The sequence below is a fragment of the Triturus cristatus genome, chromosome 6 (assembly GCF_964204655.1).
Source record: "Triturus cristatus chromosome 6, aTriCri1.1, whole genome shotgun sequence".
NCBI lineage: Eukaryota > Metazoa > Chordata > Amphibia > Caudata > Salamandridae > Triturus > Triturus cristatus.
Window position 1 is genome coordinate 1,235,421,867 of NC_140589.1, and position 25,820 is coordinate 1,235,447,686.

The 25,820-nt window shown below is 42.8% G+C and overlaps 1 protein-coding gene across 4 annotated transcripts in view; it reads left to right on the plus strand.

Annotated features, from left to right (window-relative positions):
• LOC146821237 (interleukin-20 receptor subunit alpha-like) overlaps positions 1 to 25,544 on the plus strand; it is a 313,666-nt gene extending 288,122 nt beyond the window's left edge. For all 4 annotated transcript variants that reach the window (XM_085612176.1, XM_085612177.1, XM_085612178.1 and 1 more), the window contains 2 exons: positions 6,580 to 6,716; positions 22,999 to 25,544. In XM_085612176.1, the coding sequence (XP_085468302.1) occupies positions 6,580 to 6,716; positions 22,999 to 23,814 (953 nt within the window). In that variant the 3' untranslated portion in view covers positions 23,815 to 25,544. The remainder of the gene's footprint in view (positions 1 to 6,579; positions 6,717 to 22,998) is intronic.
• The last annotated feature ends 276 nt before the right edge of the window (positions 25,545 to 25,820 follow it).

A 25,820-nucleotide genomic window follows, 5' to 3' on the forward strand; every position in this document is an offset into this window, starting at 1 on the left:
AAGCTTACGAAAAAAAAAACGAGCAGAGGCAAAGGCAGAATACAATTAGGAGGAAACAGACAGGCAGGCTAAAGGCAGAAAAGCTTACGAAAAATGCAACGAGCAAAGGCAAAGGCAGAATACAATTAAGGGCAGCAGACAAGCAGGAGGAGGGAAATTGGGAGAGAGAAAGACGGACAGAGGAAGAGGTCAGACTTGATACTTACCGCCCACCACTGGGCCACCAGGGATGAGGTGCAGGCGGGAGCCTGCGGGTGGAGGAGGGCCTTGAACTTCCAACAGCAGCAGCGGCGAGGGCAGCAGGCAGAGTACCAGCATTGAACGCTGGCGCGGTGGGGGAGCGGACCTGGCCTGAGAACAGGTCAAGGTATACCATAGTCCAAGGGTGTGTGTATGATGACTAGCATAGGTTTTGTACAAAATACCATACCTGGATATAGTTTAAAACTTTTCTAACATTTGAATGTGTGCTGTACATTACAACACAAAATTAGAAAAGTTTTGAGAAAAGAAAAGTTTTGTCAAATGTTACACCTGCCTTGAAGAGACATATATATATGGTGCAAAGCCCTACCTACATTTTTAGTGGCCAGAGCTTTACATCACGAACCATGAGCAGTTGAATGGGAATGCCCATGTACCATCCATGGACGCCCCTTGACTCAGTGTAGTGCAAAATGCTACATTGGGTTACTTTTGGGCTGCACAAATGAAAATTTGTTGTCGAAAGTAAATCCCAAATAAAGATTGTACGCCAATTTGCATAACTATTTGTGCCACTGCAATGGTGCAAATCCTTGATAAATGTGACCCAATGGGTTCCATTTCTGCCAACAAAATGTTGTCTGTCGTACACCTCCTGAAGAAACTGACTCATGAAATAAATTGCTTACAGAATGTTTTTTGAAAGGAGTACAGAAGAACTTAGGATTTTTCACATCCAAGTCTTCTCTGCCGGTGACAGAAACACCTGGGGATGAAGGGATGGCATTCTGTTGAGGGATAGATTTCCAATAGAGCTGTCTGAGATGATAAGAGATAAAGCAGGAAGATATGTGGTGGCAACAGGGAAGGCAAAGGCCACCCTTTTGACTATTGTGTTGATTTATGCCCCCCCGCATAAATGTCAATTGTGCTTCCTTGTTCTCTCCAGAGACAATAATAGTGGTGGGAGAACTTAGTTTGGCAGTGTGATGTGAACACTGAGGATAGGTCATTGAAGAATGAACAGGTGGCAGGGGTTCTTCCTAAATCAATCTATAGAAAGAGAGAGGACTCCTGTAGGTTTGTAAATATCAAAATCACATATTTACCATAGTCCCAAAAGCAACAGAACTTAGGGATGCATGAATGCAAATCAAAGAATATTGTGGACACAAGAGTTTTCAACCTTGCTCTGGGAAAAAAAATTCCCCTGGCATGCTGACTTAAAAACATGCTGCTCAAGAACTGAGTGAACCCAGCACAGCTTTATGATACAGCAGAGAGATGAAGGTGGCTGGGTCTTAGAAATCCCTGGGGGATCACTGTGGATACTAGTGAGAAGAAGGGTCCTAGCCATTGTGTTCAAGCTAAAATGCCTGCCCGCACTGATACACGAGAAACATTAGACAGAAGAGAAAGAATTGGAAATTAAACGGAAAAATTAGGCTTGACCCAAACCAATTGGATCGAACATGAATGAAAGATACCACTGAAAAACAGGTACATGCATACTGTAACAAGGGCAAATCAAATAAGAAAAAAACTAAATGATAAAAAAAGTCCAGCATCCTGGATAAGGGCTAAAGGAGACAAATGTTATATTCCCACTTTAAAAGATGAGAAGGGAATAGGCTTCTTCAGGTGGAGGGGAAATAAGAACTATCTAGGATTTGTACAGGCATTTGTATTCTACAGAAACATCAACCTTTCTTAAGCTCAGTACCTATTTAGGAGATGTAACTCACTAAGATTTCTAATCACACGAGGAGGAAATTGGAGATACTGGGAAGATGACATGGACAACAATTAAGGCTTTAAAATCCCTGGATGGATGAGTTTACATCTCGATAACATAAAATGTTGTATAACTGACAACTATAGTATCAGTTATGATCATACCCAAACCCTTCCAGGACCTCAGGAAATGTTTATTCTACAGATGAGTCATCCTGATTAATATGGACATGCAGATCATTTAAAGTTTGGTGTTCTGAGAGTGCTGCTATAAATTGGTGGTTTTTCCATCTCACCAAACTCATGGTTCCCCAGCCCCTTATAGAGGTGGTATATATGCAGGGTTTCCACTAGCAGAACCTCAGCTGGCTCCGCCAGTGGAAACCCTTAACGCAGTAGCATGTCCACCAGGTCACAGTGACTGTCACCTCTCCCTGTATAGGTCATTCAAAGTCACTAGAATTCCCTGCCCAGGGCTTTCTGCAAGTCAGGGTTATTAGGCTTTTGTATTACTGAATTAAAGTCCCACTTTGAAAGTTTGTTTTAACACAACTAAAAAAGAATTCCAAGCAGGGTAAAAAACACCACATGGTGCTATTTGCCAAATTCGTCCACCTCTACTTTCTCCACCACACTGTTGGATGCAATGAAGGCATAGTAATCCCTGCAAGCAGGTGGGGTCTCTAATAATTTACAGGCTGCTCACCAAGTTTAAAGCACCCCACATAGATATTTGTCTAGAGTGTTGCTATGAGTATCAATGAGTTGCTCTCGTACTTGATAATCCCAAACAATTGAAGTGGTCGTAAGTTACCTTCTGGACCTACGTTAGTTTTCCCTTAGTTCTGCATATTACCTTTTTATTCCCTTTTTTTGCTACAATATTATTTTAGAAATACGCAGCACATGTTATTTGTTATGTAGTTCTCCTTCTCGGGACTTTTCGTACAAAGTCGAACAACATGGTGCACTGTTATCATGTGATCAGTCAGCAATATCTCCTAATATTTTAGACCCCATGCAAAAGTACAGCCACTATATTCCAATGCAGCGTTTCTTATCATAGAAACCCAGATTTGCTTTTCTGAAAACAGAGAGGAGGATTCTTGCAGAGGGACAGGTCATGGAACGGGTATCCCAGCCTTGCATAAACTTAGTTTACACTTATGATGTGGACCACCTAACTAAAGAATACCAGGTATGGGGTCTAGTGCTAATCCCAGAGATCACTGATATATTCTTGTGCTCACGTAGTGAGGTTAGGCTTAGACAGATATATAATATACCATGATAGGGCTTTTCATTATATACAGTTTGCTAATAATGTTGAGTTCTTTGCTCAGTTGTACACACTTGCTTAAAAAAAGAGCACAATAGTTTCAATAAATATTGTAAACTTTCCTTGTGTCTTTATTTTGTTTATTATGGACATGCATGAGTAAGAAGTGAAAGGTGATGATGTGTTTTCACGGTTCCCTTGGGGACTAGAGTGTTGTGTTCTAGGTTGCCAAAATGACCTGCTACTCTGGGAATTTAGGAGTTCAGGTAAGGCACTAGGAGCTAGCCACGAAATCAGGGCTGACAGGTACTGATGTGGCAGAGAGGCATAGTCCCTGAATTCTGACATTCTGAACTACTTTCACCACAAGATCAGCAACATTTACAGCAACTTCGACCCCCAACCCACTGACCTCAAGCACCCCTGCACTCAAACCGATGCCACCGACACCCACCCGCTCACCAACTGGAAGCAGCTATCAACCCATGACACTATCACCATCATAAATTCCATACAAGGTCCCTTGGCCGAAACATGTTGGTCTTGCACTAACACAGATCCCTCTAATGACGGCTCCTGCGTTACCAGCTATTTGATTCTGTTTTTAATCCTGACACCGTGTAGCTGAATAAAGTTGCACCATAGCTAACCCCATAGCCAGTTTTAATGACTCACATTACAGCACTGCACTTTTTCCAACACACCAGGCTCACATAGGGTTTTAGTACACCGCCCCCTTATCATAAAAACATCCCTGAGCTCCTCCCTCGCAGCGAGGGGGTTGTAGCCCACGTGTAGACTAGGTCTCCCATGCAAGGAGGCACCCCTATGATGAAGCATGACACTTCTGGTGTGTGAGGGGAACCATCCTTAAAAGGGAATTCCACTTTGTGTGTAAGAGTACATCCAGTCACTTGTCTGACTTCCAGTCTAGTTTGGACCCGTGGCCTTGTTTGTGATATGATTAATGAGTGGGGAGGTGGCCCATGCAGGTCCTTAAAGCTCCTCTAGCCCCCTTGTGTGATTACTACACCCATGTTGTAACCCACCACTGTCAAATGACTAACTGTCCTGCTGTGTATTATGTTGTATTGTTAAATATAAAGAGTTACAAAAAAAGATTGTGTTCTAAATATATTTACAAAAATATTTCCACATTGGAGTTTATAATAAAAAATGTACCTCTGATAGAGTGAAATTTTTGTTAGTCCACAGCATTTATAGCAGACACATTTATTATCGATATTTGACATACAACCGATAGAGGGATGCTGTAGAAATTCAAGAACCTAGTACTCTTTTGAGAAATTATCACAGAGGTGGGAAACTGAAATGGCACCCATTTAAGAGTTAGACAGGATAGCACCAGTAAAGATGTTGATCTTCTTGAAGCCACTTTTTCTACTGGCTCTGTTGCTGATGGTTACAAAAAGTGAGCTGCTGGGCATTCAGCTGTGTGTCTTCCACTGTGCACTGGAAAGGAAAGAAGTCCACACTGACTAAAAATCCTCCAGCGGTTCCCAAAGTTAGTGGGGGGCTGCCCTGCCCAGTACTAGAAAATACTTGTATGCATCAGAACTCTGATAATAACTTATTAGGATGCATGATGTACTACCACTACTGGGCCTTCGTTGAACCAACCATATCAAGGAAAGCCCTCTAAATGGGGAGAACCACATTTCTCTATATAAATCCTGGTTCCAAATGTTTTGATGGGGTGACCAGTAATCCTGAATTGACAACTTATTCAGCACCTTTACTTCCTATACAAATTAATTTAAAATTTTCTCCATCATTGGAAGAGATTTCCTTTAAAAATTAGTGGAATGGGGGGGCAGATGAATTATTAATATCTGAAGAGGTCTATCAGTTCCTTTAAACAAGGCTTTTGGGTAACAGAAACTCAAAGAGTTAAAATTAGGAGGTGAGATATTAGGTTCTGAACCTGATTTTGAGACAGAAGACCAGAAGGTCAATAATCAGGTTGAGAATCTTCCATAGTTCATAAAGTTTAAATGCATGATATCGGCCATTTACAGATTGGTTCTCATGGCCATCACTCTAAGCACTTATAGCTATCGGATGAGCTGAATGAATAACCTGAATAGGGAGTTAAGAGGAATGGGAAGTATACATAGGAGGATCAATGTGTTTCATAAGTGGTTTGCAACTCTGGGAGAAAGTCCCTAAAGTGTTATATAAGTGGTACTATCCCCACCCCACTAAAGGTAAAGAAGATAATGTTGAGTAACTCTCACAGATGTTGGAAAAATGTGGGGAGGGGAAGCTAATCTCTTACTTGGTGGAGATGTCTACCAACGATACCTTACAGGAATATAGTAAGAGAAGATTTACAAGATGTGCAAGAAGATATAGAAGATATTGCAGGAGTAGGACAGCCTTATTTCATGCTTCTAGGGGGAGCTGATAATAATGTGTATCTGTGTCCAATGCATGTAATCGTGTTAAACATGAAAGTACTCAAGCCGTCTGAATTGTTCATTACATGAATACGGTGTTGGTAACAATCCCAAAGACAGAGGCGGCTCCTCCGCTAAGTCTGAGGGGCACCGCCCCACTGAGCAGGTCAAAGAGGAAAAAATAAAATGAGAATAACTCATTGTTATTATCATTTAATTTTTCTCCTTGCTCAGCTGGGTAAAGGCGGGACTGCAATGCTAACAGAGAAGGGGAGGAGTGTATTGCCCACTCCAAATGCGCAGGACACTTTGACCGGCCGTCTCGGGCTGGTCAAACCATTATGTGCACTTTGCATGTTCTCCACTCAAGCTGCATCACAGCCTGCATGGAAAACATGCCCAGCCTCCCATTCTGTAGCTGAGCGCAGATCCACGGTGCTCAGACCAATCAAAACGTTGTATTGTGTTGTGATTGGCTATCAGGAGGCTGGGAGCGGGGTGCTTCCTGCTTCCTGCCCTGGAAGCAGATGAAGAGAGAGAGTAGGCGGCGGCGGCAGACAGCAGACAGGTAAGTGTTTTTTTTTTCTTTATTCCTCCCTCCCCCCCTGGCCCTGCTCCTTTACCGCCGTTAAATACCAGCCGCCACTGCCCAACGAGGTCAATATAGGGATCAGTTATTAAAAGAGATTATTCCGGCTACCTTACACTGCAGATGCTCAATAATAAATGTTTGAAACAAAACTAAGTTAATAATGACAAGTCAGTACAGTGGATGTAAGTGGTTGACATGGCTTAACGTGATGTGTAGTATGTAAAGTGTGAACTTTAAAGAATATACACTAAATGGAAGGTTATACACGGAACTGATGTTCTTTAGCATTTAATTGTGCACTAGATAATGTTATAATAAAGGTTTGTCCTGTGTTTTCCCTTACTTACCAGACAACACTGAAAGCCTCATGCTAATCCTTTTCGGTTATGTTCTGCCTGCTGTTGTTGTAGTCCTTCTCACGTCAGCTATAAGTTATGCTGTGTACAAGTACATCCATATTGATGAGCAGAAAAGACCTACAAGTCTGGTAAGTTTGGTTGGATAATTCATTCTTTTTTTGTTTAACGAAGCAACATTCATGAATGAATATCAAGTGGGTGAAGGTTTGCATGTTAGATTTGCAAACATTTTAGTGAAACCCAAATTAAGACCCCATCAGGTGTGTAGACAATTTCGACATGTTTTAGGAGTCAGAGCGCATGCACTGGGGCCTGGTTAGCAGTATCCCAATGCACAAAGTAAAATAAAACAGCTACATGAGTCCAGAACAAATGGGAGTGAACATACAAAAGATACATTTTCTTACACCTGCTTTGTCTATTGTAGAAGAGTAAAAATGCGTTTTTGCTTCGCTATTCATCTTTGTTTAGTTGTGAAGGCTAATGAAGTAAGCTTGCTTACTCTTGGGGCTGGCACCCCAATCTCTCAAGATTTTTGCACACTCTCTTCTGTTGGCCTAGTTTATCAGTGAACCAGGTCTCAGAGTACGTGAAACAACCTTTTCCTAGGACCACAACCTCTAAGGCTATATTGGCCAATCTATTAATGGACTCGCTCAACTCAGCAGTCTCAACCTTATTCAGGGGCAGGGGCGGCTCCTCTGCTGTGGCGGAGGAGCGTTGTCACCCGCTAGCCTAAAAATTCCAAACAAATAAAACAATAATAAAACGTGTTTATTATTGTTTTATTTTTCTTCCATGGAATGAGGCTTGGGAGCAGGTCCATCGTGGGGTAAGGCAGGAGGGAGAGGGGTTAGCACTGTGATTCACTGCGCATGAAGTTTTGGCTGGCCATCTTAGGCCTGCCAAAGCATCATGCGCAGTGAAGCTCTCTCCAGCCCCAGTTGCATTGCTGGGTTGAAGACAGCAGTTGCAGGCTCCCAGTCTTCCTGGGAGCGCCAATGAAGGGCACTCAGGCCAATCCAGTCTCTGCTCTCAATCATGAGAGCAGCATCAGGATTGGCCGCACGAGAAGCTGGAAGCCTATGGTGCAGGAAGAAGAAACAGAAGAGCGATGTTTCGGCTGGCGTGATGCAGCAGGTAAGTTCTTTTTTTAATGTTTTATTTATTTTATCCGTCGTACCCACCCTACCCCTCCAGTCCGACAGCACACCAGCCCCTACTGTTCAGGGGCTCAGAATTAAATGATTAAGGGATTAGTATTTAGAACTATCATAAATGACTCCTGCAACATTTTGCACCAAGTTTGTGGCACGTATGATTACAAATTGTTTGAAGCCCTCTTATGTACCTTACAATCAAGCAGCAATGTGAACAAGATCAAATAGTGATCATTCCATGGTAGGTGGAGTGTTTGATTATGGAGAAATCTTAGAATTAGTAGAAAAAACAAGATCCAAAGTGTGCTCCTTGATATGGGTGGAACCCTGAATGAACTGTTTGAGACACAGAGACGGTCACAAATCGAGAAATTCTCTAAAAATGATCTGAAAAGAGCTGTCCACATATGGTTGAAGGAGAACTGACAAAATCATAGAAAACAAAACAAATTAGCATTAAAATTGAGATCAGGATGAGGAGGACTATAAATTGTATTTTGGTAAACTAACAAGAGGGAAAGCATCACTTTAAAACCAAGCGACTCCACTGCATTAAAGTCATCTTGTTGTAGAGCGGAAACGGAGTAGAACCCTTTAATAATATCTGCACCCCCTACCTCTACCTACCTGCCTGTCAATGTAATTACCTTAAAACCATTAGGCATGGCTAATGCACTGGCTGGACAGGTGGCCTCCTGAAGCCAAGTTTCATTTAAAAAGAAAACAAATCTAAATTGTAGTGAAAAATAAGGTCATATCCCTCTAAAAGAGTTCTTGGATAAAGCACATACATTAAAAAGTCTGCAATGAGGCCAGACAAGGGTCGTTGATGAAGGTGATATTGAATATGAATTCACGTCCCAAGACTGTGGCTTGCTACTACAGGTAAACGGGGGGAGGTGAATGTTGCATTTAGGGACTCAATCTCGGAACTAGAGTCACCCAATCATACCTTTCTGAGGGAGATTGGGCAGAATAACTGGGGCTGGTCACTGTACTGGCACTGAACTGAAGATGGCTATGGCAACAAGCAGAAAGCCCAACTAAAGATGACAAAATAGTTGAAACCGTCCCACATCAAATAAAGAGATTCCCTAACCAGATGGCATTGTAAAATCTGTTCAATTCCATTCAAAAACGTATTAAAGACCTTTTGCTGTAGCTCACAATATATCAGAATGCCTATGTAGGAATGGCAGCGCAGACACACTTTTGCCTGCTTTAAATAGGTGGAGCCTATGCCTCTGCGCACAGTAGGCGACCAGAAGATTTGAGCATGGATGTATGATGTTACATCGCAAACGCTTACAACGTATGCCATTACATCGTAATTGTTACATCGTATGTTCCCTTAGATCGTGAGTAATCACAAGGCATACCATGACGTCGCATTTGTATAGCAATGCATGCAAAATACATTCACACCGCATACAGACCCCGCATGCTTTTAAATTGCGATTTTTACCTGTATGCGCATTTCCCTCTACCCGACCCTAAACCCTAATCCTTGAATCTTAAAACAGTACCCTACAAGATGGCATGCTAACACTTCCCCAAACCCTAAGCCCTAAACAGTAAAGGCTGTAAAGCAAGCCTACACTACGACCTCAACCCTAAGCCCTAATCCCCAAAGGCCAAAACAGTACCTATACTGCAACTAGCCATAAGCCTTAACGCAACCCCAAAACAGCACCTATACTACTAGTAGCCCTAAGCCCTAATGCCTGAAGCCAAAAACAGCACCTATACTACCATTAACCCTAAGCCCTACCGCAATACCAAAACAGTACCTATACTACAAGAAGCCCTAAGCCCTAACGCAACCCCAAAACAGCACCTATTCTACTAGTAGCCCTAAGCCATAATGCCTGAATCCAAAAACAGCACCTATACTACCATTAGCCCTAAGCCCTACCGCAATAGCAAAACAGTACCTATACTAAAGCAAAAAACAGTACCCTACACTCTAAGCCCTACATACGAGCGGCCTCCTTACCTGTCTCTTGTCGTTGTTCTAGCATTGTCCCCCTGTCGTCTGTGTCCCCCGGAGCCCGTCTCAACACCCCTCGTAGCCCGACTCGGCGCGCCCTATTACATCCCATGCTTTGGGAATGCATGCTTTCTGAAAGCGCATGCGATGTAGTGGCGTGCGTAGACAACGCACGCGTCGTAACGTCGCGTGCGTTGTAAGTGCACGTGATCTAAACGCATGCGTCATAACGCATGCTTTGAGATGGTTGTCTCCCTTTGAGCATTGCCCAAAATATTTGAATCCCCCCCAAGATTGCTACCGCTTGTCAATGGCATCAAGCAGGAAACCCAAATAAATCTCAAAATTGTTGAAAAAGCTTCCACATAAAACAATGAGCTACCCAAAACTGATGGCATCAAAATGTATTCAGCTACTGTAAAACACTTATTTAAAAACCTTTAGCTGCAAAATACACCAAACTGCGTGGCTCTCAACATATCCACATGCTTGTTTAGAGGCAGTGGCGCAGGATGCTCTCACCTGTTTTTAAATTGGTGGAGCCTCTTGACATAGTAGGCCGCAAGAAGACTGGAGCATTGCCTAAGAGATTTCAATGCCGCCCAAGATGGCTGCCGCTTGTCAATGGCACTGAGCGGGAAACCCAACTAAAAATCACAAAATTGTTGAAAACAATTTCCCATAAAAGAAATCGCAACCAGAAACAGACGGTGTCATGACATTTGTTCGGTGGTAATAAATTACCTCTTTAAAAAAATTCAGCAGCAAAATCCAACATGCAGACTGGTTCATGATAAATCCAAATGCATGTTTAGAAAACTTGTTTACAGAGCACTATAAAGCCACCATCAGTGATGTAGCCAAGCAAGCATTGGCAAATTTGATAGGTCTGACCTTGGAAAACTGTGCAATGGTTCTTTTTTTATTGCAAGCATAGGCCACAAAAGGAAAAAAAGTAATTCTAAACGTGGCTGCCACGTGCTTGCATTAAGGATTTGAAATTTGAAAACCACTCACTGCTGAGGCTACTTTCCTAGTGATGTTTTGGTGTTTAAATAAAAAAAAAAAAACACATACTTTAAACCAGCTTTGCCACTGAAGTGAATAGAGCTATTTTTAGGCTGAAGTGATCAAGGTTCACAAGTTTATAGAAACTCAAAGTGAAGGGAGGCAATGGGTAAAGTGGGTGAGCTGACCCTTTTCCCTATGCTGTTTGCTGAGGTGAGCAGAATCAAAATGTGATTACCAGTTTAGCAGACCAAAGAATGAAGTCTTCTGACCAAAAGCCCCCTACTTAGTTACGTGGAGTTTAATTTTTATGGAAAAACAATAGTCTGACAATGCAGCTACAGCTATCTCAAAAGTCAGACCTAAAAAGTATTTTGGCCTGGACATCAGGAACATATTTTACCGATTTCTTGTGCACTCCACTATTATTGTGAAGTAAACATGCTTCATTAGTGACAGCCGTCATCACACATACAGGTCAATTGTATAAATCTTGTCAGTGTCTTTAATCAGGGGAAGAGGGTCTTCTCTGTGTTCAAAAGTTCAGGAAGCTTATCAATGGCAGTAATGCCTTTTGCATTTTTGCAGCTAAATTATGGAAGTACCTATCATTAGACTTGGCATCAGTAAGCTAATTTTATTCATTAGGGGCCTAAGGACCTGGCTATTTGAGAAGAAGAATACCTTTAATTTGCTTGTGCCGTTTTGTTTTCCATCCGGGTTGGTTTTCTTAGAAACCCAAGGTGGATTTGTAGATCTCACATCCGCAATGTTTGTGGAGTTGATATTTTGTTTTATGTTTTTTGTATAGTGTTCATAGCTTAATTTGAGCCAGTGGTTGCCAGTGCGGGTCACCAGTACTTCCTTTTGGGGAGCTGCACTTATGTTTCCTCTATTAGATATATACTGAGTGCAAGAGAGGAAAACACATAGATCTCAAAGAAAGAGGAAGAAAAATATGTCAAAACCATCACAAACAGAAAGTGGGGGCCTGGAAATTCAAGAAAAAGGACCAGGGAGTGTCTAGTAGTAGATTAAAGACTACCAACCTTGGTATTCGATGCGCCGACATGTCATTGCTTCAACCATGGACATCTGAGCGGAGCTACGAGCACCGGCACTCTTTCTTTGACAAATTAAGCACTAATTAGTGTTTATTCAATGCACTTTCCACAAAGGTTTTTAACACCTGTACATGTCTCAGTAGTGTACAAAATAAAGATGGTAGGAGAACAAGTTTTGGGCTGGGGAGTAACTGTGATAATATGTTTAATTAGACCTGTTGGAGATGGTGTAACATGTGCAGTTGTGGATGTACTGTTGTCCTGAAAGACTCCCAATCCAAGAGCAATATTTCAGTCAAAAGGGAACAGATGTTTGGAATACAGATTTTATCCAAGAGACATAAGTAGCAGCATTTCCTTATTTTCTAAGATTCTACAGCATAATTATCAATACCTGTAGGCATTTGCTCTTTCAAGAAACAATCTGAAAGAATAAAACGAAGATGGGTGAGGGAAGAACCCATATATGGAGAAAGGGACCATGAAATAAAGTGATTTGTGTATCAAATTGACGTGATGACCCCAATACAAGATTTTACTGCAGTGAATTATGCAGAAATGTGGCTCTGAATCTGAACAGTGAATAAAGTTTCAGACGCCATTTGGGAGGGGCCACAGAGCAGGCAGGGGCTACTGGGACACATTTGTGGAGGATGTGGCCATTTGCCTCTAAGTGCTGGGGCCTTTCGTACTATGGGTTTTCAAACTGGGCTAAGTGCAACCACTTCAGCATTTGACTCTCAGTCATTGCAATGGTGAGCGCTCACAGGCTTCACGGGTATGTTAGTGTTGGGGAACCACAGAATGAGATCTCAATGGACACCTAGAACATGGTTGTCCAGCCCAGTACTTCTCTTAGCAAAAAGAATATCACTTTATTACACAATAAGGTGAGATATACACATTAACAGAAAAAGTATCTACTACCCGATAAACATGTGAAAGGCTACTGCAACTAGACTTATTCCACCCTCCTCACTCTATTCCCCTCTGCACCTCTTGTATCCCAGAGTCTTCAGGTGCAGAAAAGAGTGCAGGTTTAGTGCCTCCACTCTTTGGGTTTTAGTATTTCAGGACAATATTAATGTTCAGTCCATCACGCTTTGGTAGGCCTCAGGTTGGCCTCCCACTCTCAGTCCATGTTCAATGAAGTCTTGAAGGCTGTAGTCGAGACACTGCCATACAGGCCACACGACAGTGTCCCAAACAAAGAGATGCCTGTCTTCAGTTACTGTTCCTTTTACGGAAATGACAGCATCAGCTGTAGGTGGGCTGTGCAGTTGCAACATGTCTACCCCCTCCGGACCGGTAAGTCTTGTTAATAGTCTCCGGGCCTCTCTGAGTTAGGGCCGTGCATGTAGTCCTTCTTCCAGATGCAGATACCAGTGTGGCAACTTAGTAACTTTTAAGAACAATGCTTGGCCCACCAACACACCTGATGTACAGTTTTTATCAGTAGAGATGTGGAAGCACTGGGTTGTGGGACATTTTGCTATTCCCCTCAAATAGCAGAACTTTCCATCACAGAAATGTGATGGAATTCTCAGTTTAGAACCCAATTGTAATATTTTCAGGGCCTTCTGGGTTAAAAAAAAGTGATGCCATTCTCACAAGCCACGTGGTACAAACGGGGGTGGTGATGGACGGAGCATCAGAACCAATCAAACACTCACACCCAGTCAACAGATCTGGGTTTGATCCATCACCGTTCTTTAGCCCACTCTGCCACCCCAGTTCAGACATGGCCATATGCAAATCAGTCTGACCCTGTGCCTCATGGGAACAGTCCAGCCCGAACTGCCAAGCCATGCCTTCCCTGGACAGGAAACAAGCTTCCTAGGACCGGTTTCTGGCATTTCAGCCGTCTTCAGCCAGGCTTGCTTGAATCCAGTGGCAAAGTGAGCAAGGGACTCACGTCTGAGCATACCCTGCCAACTTATGGCGAACAAAGTGGTACAAAAGGGGGTGGTGATGGACGGAGCATCAGAACCAATCAAACACTCACACCCAGTCAACAGATCTGGGTTTGATCCATCACCGTTCTTTAGCCCACTCTGCCACCTCAGTTCAGACATGGCCATATGCAAATCAGTCTGACCCTGTGCCTCATGGGAACAGTCCAGCCCGAACTGCTAAGCCATGCCTTCCCTGGACAGGAAACAAGCTTCCTAGGACCAGTTTCTGGCATTTCAGCCGTCTTCAGCCAGGCTTGCTTGAATCCAGTGGCAAAGTGAGCAAGGGACTCACGTCTGAGCATACCCTGCCAACTTATGGCGCACAAAGTGGTACAAAAGGGGGTGGTGATGGACGGAGCATCAGAGCCAATAAAAAACACTCACACCCAGTCAACAGATCTGGGTTTGATCCATCACCGTTCTTTAGCCCATTCTCACAAGCCACAACACTCAGCACTCCCTCTGGTGAGTAATTTTCAAAATTGTTTTCTGGGTGTAAGAAATTGGGTTATTTGTTAAAGGGGTGATGACCCACCTTAAGTAATTAGCACAATCCTTATCAGTATGAGCCACTAAAGTCACTAAAAAACCAGAGCTCAAACCACTGGTAACTATGGCACGGAGCATACAGGCTTAGCTTAGAAGCAATGTATAAAGTATTTATTCAGATACAAAACAATAATAAAATCAAAACACAGGAAAAATCACAAACCAATTTATAAACATAGAGTACATTTTAATAAATTAAATAAATTCAATGACACCATGACAACAAAAAGCTAATAAGTGGAACCGGAGATATGAATTTATAAAGTTTTAAATAAAGACAGTGCCAAAAAGCAAGGACCTAGGCGTGATTTGAGGCTGATTGCAATGGAGCAAGTGATGGATACAGGGACCAGGCTTGACCAGGTTGGAAGTTTTACCTTGGCACTTAGGCTAAAAATGGAAGTCTAAAATCTCCAGCAGCACAAAGCAGTATGCTGTAGCTAAGGAGTACCTCTCAAGGTTGCATAGCCGTTGGATGAGGTCCCATTTTGGTAGGAAAGTTCCAAGAGGGATAAATTCAAATTTTGCACCCAGGGAATGTCCCTCACAAGCTGAATACTGTAGGTGCCTTTGACCCATCAAGATTTCTACATTCACTCTTGGTCACTTTTTAGAGCTTGAATTCCTGCAGTGGGGCAAGCCTGGAAGCAATAGCCTAAGAGGGCTCCAAGACGCTGGTTACCTTCTCTGCAAAGTCCTGTTGAAATAGATTTACTGCTGAGGAAAAGCTCTGAGAAAGAGGGGGCAGGGCCTGAGGTGACATGTGTGGAAACACGCCCTGTGGCGCGTTTTAAGTTGGGGAATACATTCCCCTTCAATACTGGGGGTCCCTGGGGGCCATCTAGCCCACCAGGTATCTTCAGTAAGCGCCACAGGGCTGCGTTGCAGAGAGGTGGTCCAGGCTACGCCTCTTTTTACACCTCTCTGCAACGTAGCTCTGTGGCGCATACTGGAGGTACCTGGTGGGCTAGTTGGACCGCAGGGACCCTCAGGATTCAAGGGGACTTAATCCCCCAACTTACAATGTGCCAGGGGGCGCGTTTGCAGAGTGGTGGAGAAAGGGGGCATGGCTTTTGTCTACCTCTCACCAATCCCACTGTGTGGGGCTTACTGGAGGTAAAAGGTAGGATAGTTGGCCCCTAAAGGACCCCCAGTAGTGAAGGGGACTTCAATCCCCATCCAAGAGCGTGCCTGGGAGCGTGTTTGTAGAGTGGTGGGCAAAGTGGGCGTGGCCTGGTACGAGTATTTACCAGTGCTGCTGTGTGGGACTGACTGGAGGTAATAGTTTGGGAAGTTGGCCCCGAAGGATGTCCTTGGGGTCCAACTATGCCTCTTGTTACCTCCAGTAAGTCCCACACAGTGGGATTGCTAAGACGTCTTCAGAGGCCATGGCCACCTTTCTCTACCACTCTGCAAATGTGCCTCATGGCAGACTACGGGATGGGGGATGAAGTCCAATTTAGTCCTGAGGGAGTTTGGGGGCCAAGAATCCCTCCTGGTACCTCCTGTAAGTCCTACGCAGCGGAATTCCTGAGCATTGGTTGGACGCCCAGCACCCTTTCTCCACCACTCTGCAAACGCGACTACTAGTTAAAGTAGCATATTTCTGCACCTCTGACTTAGAGGTAGTTTTAATCCCCCTGCCCTATTATGTACTAGGGCTTTATAGAGGAGGTCATGCTAATCACAATGGTAACCCAACGCATAGTCCTCCCTAGTGTATGTAGGTGTTTTCACTGGATTCTAAGTGTCTTTTAGCATAGCACTGGCTCTAGGCCTGTTTAGTCAGAGTCAGTTACCACCAGTACCCGTCTGAAAACTTTGTGGGCACAGGATGATTTTGAAACATGGCCTCTTTCTGCTCCTCTGTTGGTTCTTTCTGCACATGTCTTGCTTCTTTATGCACTTTTCTTCGTCATTGTGGACCTCTGTTGCTTCTTTCTGCATTTATTTTGCTTCTTTCTGCATTTATTTTGCTTCTTTCTGTGCGTTTTTTCTTCTTTCTTCACATGTCCTACCTCTGTAGGCATAGTTAGAAACTATCATTTAAAAAAACTTTGAAATTCACTTAAAAAGCCGTAGGTTTCAGGCACCTTATAGTTAGAAATTAGCATTTAAAAAACCTTTGAAATTCACTGAAAAAACCATAGGTTTCAGACACGTTATAGGTAGAAATTAGCATTTAAAAAACCTTAGAAATTCACTGAAAAAAACATACGTTTCAGGGAAAGTTATAGTTAGTTGGACATTTCACTCGTACAAAACCAGAGAAATTCCCCCGTTATAGTTAGTTCAGCTAACTATAACTCGCGCCCCCGCAATGCACTGCTGATGATGTCACATATTACATCACTCATGACATGGTCAGTGACATCACTCATGACATCTCAAATGACATCACTGATGACATTACTGATGACATCATCCATGTGATAATTTGATGCATCTTCTCACACCCTAATATAATCTTTGATACACCCACTCTAAATTACAGACTGCCATTCTCAACACCATAGACACTCCAACACCAATAACTACATACCCACTCACTGATTCTTAGGTTTACACACACATCCACTCACTCACCCGTACAGTCACTCATACTTATGGTCACTCAGTACAGGACTATCATATGCACTCATACACCTATATAGACACTCACACACTGCCACTCATCCATAGAGGTACTCACATACCTAGTCACTCATGCAAGTAATTAATCACACTGCCATTTACTCACCTATACAGTTATACACACACCAGCTCAATTACTCATACAAATACTAGCACATTCTTACGCTCTTATACAATCACTGATACAAGCACACACTCATCCATACAGCCACTCTCACAATCACACACTCTCACTTATAGCCATTTATATACTCCAACACACATATATACTGCCTTTCACATATGTAGTTACTCACATGTACCACTGAGATATACATCCACTCACTAACACACCCATACACACACTCACCCACCCATACAGTCCATCACAGATGCACTCTTGAAACCATGCACCCAGTGAATCACCCACTCACACATATATGCACAGAGTCACACACAACCCACCCACACAAACACTCAGGCACCCATACAGATACTCATACAACCAATCAATAACCCATATAGACACTCATCTAGCTATTCGCAAACCCATGCAGCTGCGTACACACCAACAGACAGACGGATACAGACATTCACACAGTTTAGTCACTAACCCATGCATTCAGTAAGATACTTTTAATCACTCACTTATAAAGTCAGTCACACACCTACTAAATCATCCATTCAGACACTTATACACTCACTCATTCTTAAATACGCCTTTCCCTATATATATATATATATATATATATATTAAACATATTTAAAATTTCTAGAAACAAACAGTCACTGGATGATATAATCAGTGATGTCATTTGAGATGTCATCAGTGATGTAATCAGTGATATCACTGACCATGTCATGAGTGATGTAAAATGTGACATCATCAGCAGTGCATTGCGGGGGCCCTTTTATAGTTAGGTGAAATAACTATAAAAGGGGAATTTCTCTGGTTTGTACGAGTCAAATGTCCAACTAACTATAACTTTCCCTAAAACCTATGGTTTTTTTCAGTGAGAATATATATTTATATAATATATATATATATATATATATATATATATATATATATATATATATATATATTCACTGAAAAAAACATAGGTTTCAGGGGTGTTATAGTTAGCTGGACATTTCACTCGTACAAAACCTGTGAAATTCCCCCGTTATAGTTAGTTCAGCTAACTATAACTCGCGCACCTGCAATGCACTGCTGATGACGTCACATATTACATCACTCATGACATGGTGAGTGACTTCACTCATGACATCAAAATATAAAACATTTACATATAACATATACAATTCCTGGCCCCCTTCATTTACACCTTCCCCTTCAGCCTAAATTGGAAAAGAAACAGCTTGTGTCCTGCCAAAAACCCAAACCACACTCTTTAATTATCTCCGTCTCCCGCCCAAATATAAAGCAATTAAACCTGACCAAGCAAGATTCTGCCATCAAGGTTACTAGAATATCCGCCGGTATTGATTCAGGACGTTCAGTGTGCCTTCATGCCACGCCAAAACGCTCTGTGTAACTTGAGATGCCTTGCATGCATGCTCCAATCTTGGCGGATGATCAGTGCGCCTTGGTGCTACTTGACATAGAATGGAAATTGGGATTCAGGGACTCTTTCATCCGATGGGTTACGCTGATATACAGTGGCCCAGGGGTGAAGGTGCGCAATAGCTGGGCAGTGTTGCACCACTTCTCCATGTTCACGGGGACCAGACAGGGCTGCCCATTGTCGCCACTGCTTTTCACATTGTCGATGGAGCCGCTGGCGTGGAGGTTATTGTCATTGTTGTAGGGCTGGGGCATCACAATTAGGACAATCACTCACATGGTCTAATGGTCCGCGAGCGATGCTGTGGTGTATCTGCGTCAACTAGAACACTCTGATCCTATTAGGCTGGAAACCCTGTCGGATTTATGAGAGTTCTCCAGGCTTAACGTGAACTGAGTTAAGTCTAACTTGTTTCCATTGGGTGCAATAGGGGAGGTTCTTTTACAGGGACTACCGACGGTGAGACTCTCATGGGACACCTCTAGTGTTAGGTATCTTGGGATTAGGATGATGAGAAATTTGAGACATTGATTCCCTCAATATTGGCAGTGTGCTGGAAGGTCTAAAACCCTCTGTGGGATTGTAGAACACTCTCCGGTTGTCCTTGATGGGCACGCTAGCATTGGAAAAGATTAATATCTTACCATGCTGCCTTTATATCTTCCAGGGTGCGAAGTATGATATCCCTAGAAAATATTTTGCTGAACTGGATAGATTGATTGTGGAACTACTTTGGGCCTCAGGGAGAAAGAGGGTAGGCCTGGCTATGCTAAAGGGGACCTGGAAGCAGTGGGAATTGGAATTGCCATGTTTGGAGCTCTACTATCTGGCTGCTCAATTGCAACATTAAGTGCACAGGTTTGATGAGGTGGACAATTGGGATAAAAAGTTTTAGTAGGGCACCTTGCAGAGGTTCCACTACCAGAGCTCCTTATGTTGGTTGCTCGAGTTCTAAGCTCAGTCCCATACATGACCGGGCAGGTGTGTCGCACCCGGGATAGGGTAGTCTGACGGGTTCTGCATTGTGCTGCTTATCCACCAGCCATGTTATGTTATGCTATGTTAATCCATTTCAAAGAGTGCACAGCTGCCCAGCCTGGGAACCCCAGTGCTCACAGGAGGATAAGCAACAAACTGTCTAAAATGTTGTTAACAGAAAATGTATCTGAAAATAAAGGTTTTTAGTAGCTTCCTACAGCTTAACAGATTGTTATTTTACCTGAGCTGGACAGGAAGAGAGTTCCATAATTTGGCAGTTAGTTAAGCAAATGTGCGACCTCCTCACCTCGCTCTCTTTATTCCAGGAACAGCAAGGAGAAAGAGGTTGTTCGACCTTAGTGCTCTGGGGGCTGTATGTAGAGTAGTGAGGTGCTGCAGGACATGTGGAACAGGTGAATATTTTAACCTGTGGGCAATGCATAGGGTCTTAAATTCGATTAGTTTATAGATAGGTAACCAGTACAATTGCAAGAGAGCCATGCATGCTGAATTCATCTTGGGAAAACGCAAAATGGCTTGTGCTGCAGCAGTTTGAGTGACCTGCAATTTTTTGGAGATATTAGCTGCGCTGCCAAGTACAGGTAGTTGCCGTAGTCGAGGCATGAGAGGATCAGGCCTTGGATCACCATCCTCCAACACTCCATAGCAAGCCACTTTTAGCGTTTTTCTAAGGGATTTTAGCAGGCCAAAGCAAGTACCAGACACTTTCTTTGCCTGGGAGATTATGGTCAAATCTTTGTCCAAGGTAACACCAATGCTCTTAACATCAGATTGAGGGATGGGAGACTCAACCAGACAAGGGGGGCATATAAGTTGTTCCCAGAGCGATGGGTTGTTGCTCATACCATCACCTTTGTTTTGTCTCCATTCAGCTTAAGGGAAGTTACCGCCATCCAGCTGGCCACCTGTTCTCAGCATGTATTAAATTTCTTAGAGGTGGATATGGTGTCAGGGGACATGGAGATGAAAATCTGAGAATCGTCTGCATAGGATACCATAGTAAAACCATGGGCACAGATGATGTCTGAAAGAGGTATAACATATGTTGAAGAGTGTAAAGCTCAAGGAGGAGCCCTGCGGCACTCTACATTCCAACTTATGGGCATCCGACAAGAAGGGTCCTTTACTCATTTGGAAGCTTCTGCTGGTTAAAAATGCAGTTAGCCATTTTGATGCTGTCTCTGTAATCCCTATTGCTTTCATCTTATCACTCAAAACTAAGTGAGAGGCGGTGTCGAAAGCTACACTCAAATCAAGAAGAGTGAGTGCAGCTGACCCGCCTCAGTCTAAGGTATTTCTCAAGTGTTTAGTGGCCAACAGAATAGCTGTCTTGATGCTACAACCAGGGCGGAAACCAATTTGTGAGTAATGCAGCAGGATATTGATATCCAGAAAGTTCAAGAGAAGCCATTTATAATTTCTATAAGATTTTACTTATCCCTGGCAGCAATGAGATAGGCCTGTAGTTTTCTGGCCTATCAAGGTCCAGAGAGGCCTTCTTTAGCCGTGACCGGATGATAGTGTGCTTCCATGTGTTAGGGACACATCCATCCTCCAAAGAGGTGTTGTACACGGCCATTAAGGCAGATAATATAACCTCCCCTCCATTCAGCAGGATGTTTATTGGGGCCTCTGGAAACTGTGCCCTTTTGTGGTGATCGCGTGGAAAATGTTCATGAAGCGGTGGCATGCTGGAGGTTGTGAAACCCTGCGAGATCTATATCCCAGTGATAAATTTGTTACACTGGCCGATGCTATGGAAGCCATTAACTAGGGACCAGGGCAATTTTTGCAGTTTGCCAAGACTGCAGCTACAGCAAGAGGAATCTGGCCAACATTTCTGGATGTACCCGAGGAGTCCCACACTCTGTGTCACAGCTCAATATAGCTGGGGCGCAAGTTGGTTTCCCGTGTTTGCAGGGCACTGCGTGAGGACTTCTCATTGCCCACACTAACAATTCAGGGTAGAAAGCAGGATATGCTGGGTGACCCACTTACAGATAAGGAGAGGGAAGGTATACGTGAGGGGGTGAAGAGGACCTCCACCAATGCACGATTTAAAAAAACTTCAATATAATGTACCCCATCAGGAGTATATCTCCCTAACAATATTTAAGGCTATTTATCCTGGGAGGGCGTTCTCCTGTCCATGCTGTTTTTCAGCTGGAGCAGAATACTTGCTCATGCTGTCGGGGTGCTCCAGACTTGACACGGATTGGCAAGACTGAGTACAGCTACGGGATGGACCATCCCCAGATGTATTAAACAGAGCTTGCTAGGTATGATTCCAGTACGAAAGAAGAAAAATGTGAAAATTCATATTGCTGGGACTAGTGATTGCTGAGCATAGGATGGTGATCCAATGGATCTCCCTTGCCCATACGTTGGTGGACCATTGTCTGAGAGACATGGTCAGTGGAGGAAGAAAGTCACATGCAGATATCTTGTAGCGACACTAAATTTGCGGACAATTTACTGGCATGGGCGGCGATGCTCACTTAGGTCCTTGAGTTGCCTTAGGCTAGACCACCGTGAGAAATACTGGGGGCAGTGGATGAGTAGTACAGAGGTGATACATGGAATGCCAGGTGGGATGGGAACATGTGGAGGGGGAAGGAGAATTGACGACGCAGAGTGTATCTGGAGCACCATGAGCCTGTGGTGCCCACAGCTTGAGCATGCACTCTCGACAGCTCTCCTTCAAGGACTTCAGGGAATGTCCTATATATTGTCCCATGCGAATGTTACAGTGGCGCACAGTGGGTGGGGGGTGAGGGTATGTTAATGTGATATGAAAGATGCTATAACTTTGTGTTCCTGATTATAACAAATAGCAATAAAAATGTATACTAAAAAAAATAGTATATCTGACCTGCAAAGACCTGTAGCTGGGGGGGGGGGTAATGTGATAAGAGGGACAGAGGAAGTGAGTGCTTCCCCTTATGACGTCACAGCAGTGAAAACAACTTTTGTTACCCACAGCTGGGATTTAATAGCATGAAATAACCAGATTCAGAATGTGGTACTCACGCGACTGGCACTCAATGAGAGACATATACAACAAAATGATTATCTTTGTAAAAGCTCAAAAGTCTCATTCCTTCTTCAATGAAAACTACTGGCGAGTTTATTACAATCATTAGTTGAATAATCTATGAAATGAAATCTGTTTTATGTATGAAGGTATTGGATAGTACATGAACTTTAATAATGCTAAATAGTTTTTTAAGTGATGTTTCAAATAAATGCTATTTCTAGAGGATATATTTTATGGAACGTGTTTTATTTCTGAAAACTCATTTGATGTTGGTTGACTCACCACATCATTCTTGGATTAATTTGTAAAGGAAGTCCATGTCTGGACCTTGCCGGTGAGTGACCATAGAAATACAATTAAATGACAGATCAAATGTTGATCCACCTAACTGCCAGCTTGACAGACGAAATTCATTGGAACTTGTGTTTACATGCAGAAACTAATTTTGTCAATTACTCACTTTTCAGCAACAGCTTCAAATCGAAACCTGTCGTGAGAAATTCCTTACTCCTGAGATCAACAACTTCATCAGTATCATTGTGATGAGTGACTCACACCCACCCTGGAAAAATCAGGATTGGACTATAACTCAAAACGGAAGCACAGTTGGAAAAATTATTGAAGAGATAGTACCACAAGTGCAGCATTCAGGTTATTTACTTCAATCGCCAGAATTGGCATCTGGGCAGCACGACGGCCCGTCATACAGCCGACAGCAGCCATGTCTAGGCGCTTCATCTCGGTGTGATCCCGAATCTCAAAGTACTTTATCAAGTGAAGCATATGGGCTTGTTTTGCGCGCATCAAACTCTCCTCAATCGCAAGAACAGAATTATCGGATCCAGAATGGCATGTGTCCAGCTGACATTGCCTACAGGTCACAGGTTAGTACAAACCTTCCAGGTGTAAGGACACATGAGTTGGACTGTCCACAGCAGACCACAATGCAGTTAGGAATATCACCAGTGACGACCAATGTGGATCCGAGTATAAACAATTTCTTACAAAGACAAACTGAAGCAAAGGCAGATGAAGGAGCGTGTAATAGCATTGTATTAGACTGGGATCGCAGTACTGGCCGGCTTATTATTCCCAGTCTCTATGATCTTGATATTGAACCTGAGGAAGAAGAAGGACAAATGTGTGGTCAGTGTGATCAACATCCAGGAGATGGACTTTTGTCCAAAGTGTATGTGAAGCAGGCATCACAGGAATCCACAGAAGAAGAGGACCTGTGTCTCTTGCAGTTCAGCGGAAAATGGGATTTGCACATACAAATGTAACTACAGATATTTCGGGTTCTCTAGCTAGACAGTTTTGGAATGTTCCATCAGTATGTTAGCCACCATGGAGCTCATGCCAATGATTCTGCCCCTTGCTACTTTAGAATTTGACAGTTTGTTTATTTTTTTCTCTTGGTGTGTCTGTTGCTGCTCTGCAGTGATGCCTGTCACACATGTTCTTGTGTTCGTATTTCCTTTTATGTAATAGTGCAATATGATCCTCTTGAGCTCTGTCCTGCACGGTACCACAAACTCTTGCACAGATGCCCTACGAATGTTCCTCACATTTTCTGTTTTCCTTTTTTCTGTGGTTGCGTTATTTTATGTTCATTGAAAAAAAAGTTATCCGAAGTTGACCACACCTTAAAGCTGTCTTCTCTTTTTCTGTGTAACTGCAAAGTAACTATGGGTGGAAGCCTGATTTCTTTTATTACAAGCCTTTCTAAATCAGATGGACCTTCCTCCAAGCCTTTCACTCACTTTACCTTTATGTTTGAATTATTACTTAACTGTGAAAAAAACTGTCATATATATATATGTATATATATGATATTTGTCATTTTGAACTGCTTCCACATGTGAAATATGGATTGCTTCTTCGCTTTTAGACAGAGGCTTCCATAATATGAATGAATGAAATAATTTTGTAGAGCTCGCGATACCCAAGGGTGTCTTAGCGCTACACAGACCATAACAGGAGACCTCCTGCCAGATGGATACATCTAGCAAGCTCATTGATCTATTAAGTAAACAGCAAGGTCATCAATTTTTTTCTTTCTTAATTGATTATTGTTCCCCAGCTCTTGTTGATCTCCTTTCTTATTTTCCCCCTTTTAAACTGTCCATTGCTTTGTTAATGTTGTTCTCTTTTTTCTTTCTAATGTCCCCACCCGTACCACTAAACTTAGTCCTTCTTTTCTTGATGTGCACAAAATTATTAAAGATGGAGCGTCTCTGTAGTTTTGCCACTTTCGCCTTTTATGGTCAGATTTATATGTTGCCTGTAAGCATACTCCATCACAACAGTGACAGAGTATGCTTACCACCAACATTATAGCCCCTGCCAAATTTAAATGTGGGCGGACCACAGTTTGACCACAGCGGAGACTACTTGGTCTTCTCCACGGCCAAACTGCTCAGACGGATTAGATGCCGTCAGCAAAGTGGCTATATGTCCATCTGCCCAATTAGGATGGGCAGACATATGCCTGTCCCTCACTGCCAGGCAAACCCTGGCAGTAAGGGGCAGTAATAAATAAATGATGAGTCCCGTGACGAGTGTGGCATTTTATTTTTTATTTTGCAATACCTCTGTTCTCAAAAATATAAAATGCCCCCTTAGTTTGTGACCCTTTACTTTCCATCTTCCTCCCTAGTCTTTCTCGCTGGCTCACTTATACTCAAATTCCCCATTCTCTCGTCCCCTCTCCACTATTCCTAGCCTGGATTTAGCTCTTTTCTTACTCTGGTTCATAAAGTGTGGTAGTCAACTTGATTACGTTTAAAACCTTTTAAACACATTAAATGCGAAGGCTTTTCATATATTCCATAGCTTTTTGACATTTGAGCATGTTCTAATTTAATTTTTACAGATGTATGCTTGTAAAATTGCAGTCCATTTTGCCATAAGATGGTAATAATACTATGACTAAATGTTTGTATTTTTGTACGTAATCCCAAAAATGCCAAAATATGAAAATAATACTTTTTACAATAACGTTTTTGAAAAACAGATGTGTCTTCCCTTACTGTATAAAATACCATTGTGATAGTTGTTTTAAAAAAATATATATATGCTTTCTACAACTAAGTGATACATTTGATAAAAGATGGCTTCTTAATGTTTATGATACTCGCATACCGTCTAATCACCGAAATGCCAGGGGTAGCGGAAGTGACATCACACGCTCTTTGACCTCCACTTTCACTCACACACACATTCTTACACATACACACAAAGTCACACATATACACTCTCTCACACATAAACACACTACCAGCAAGCA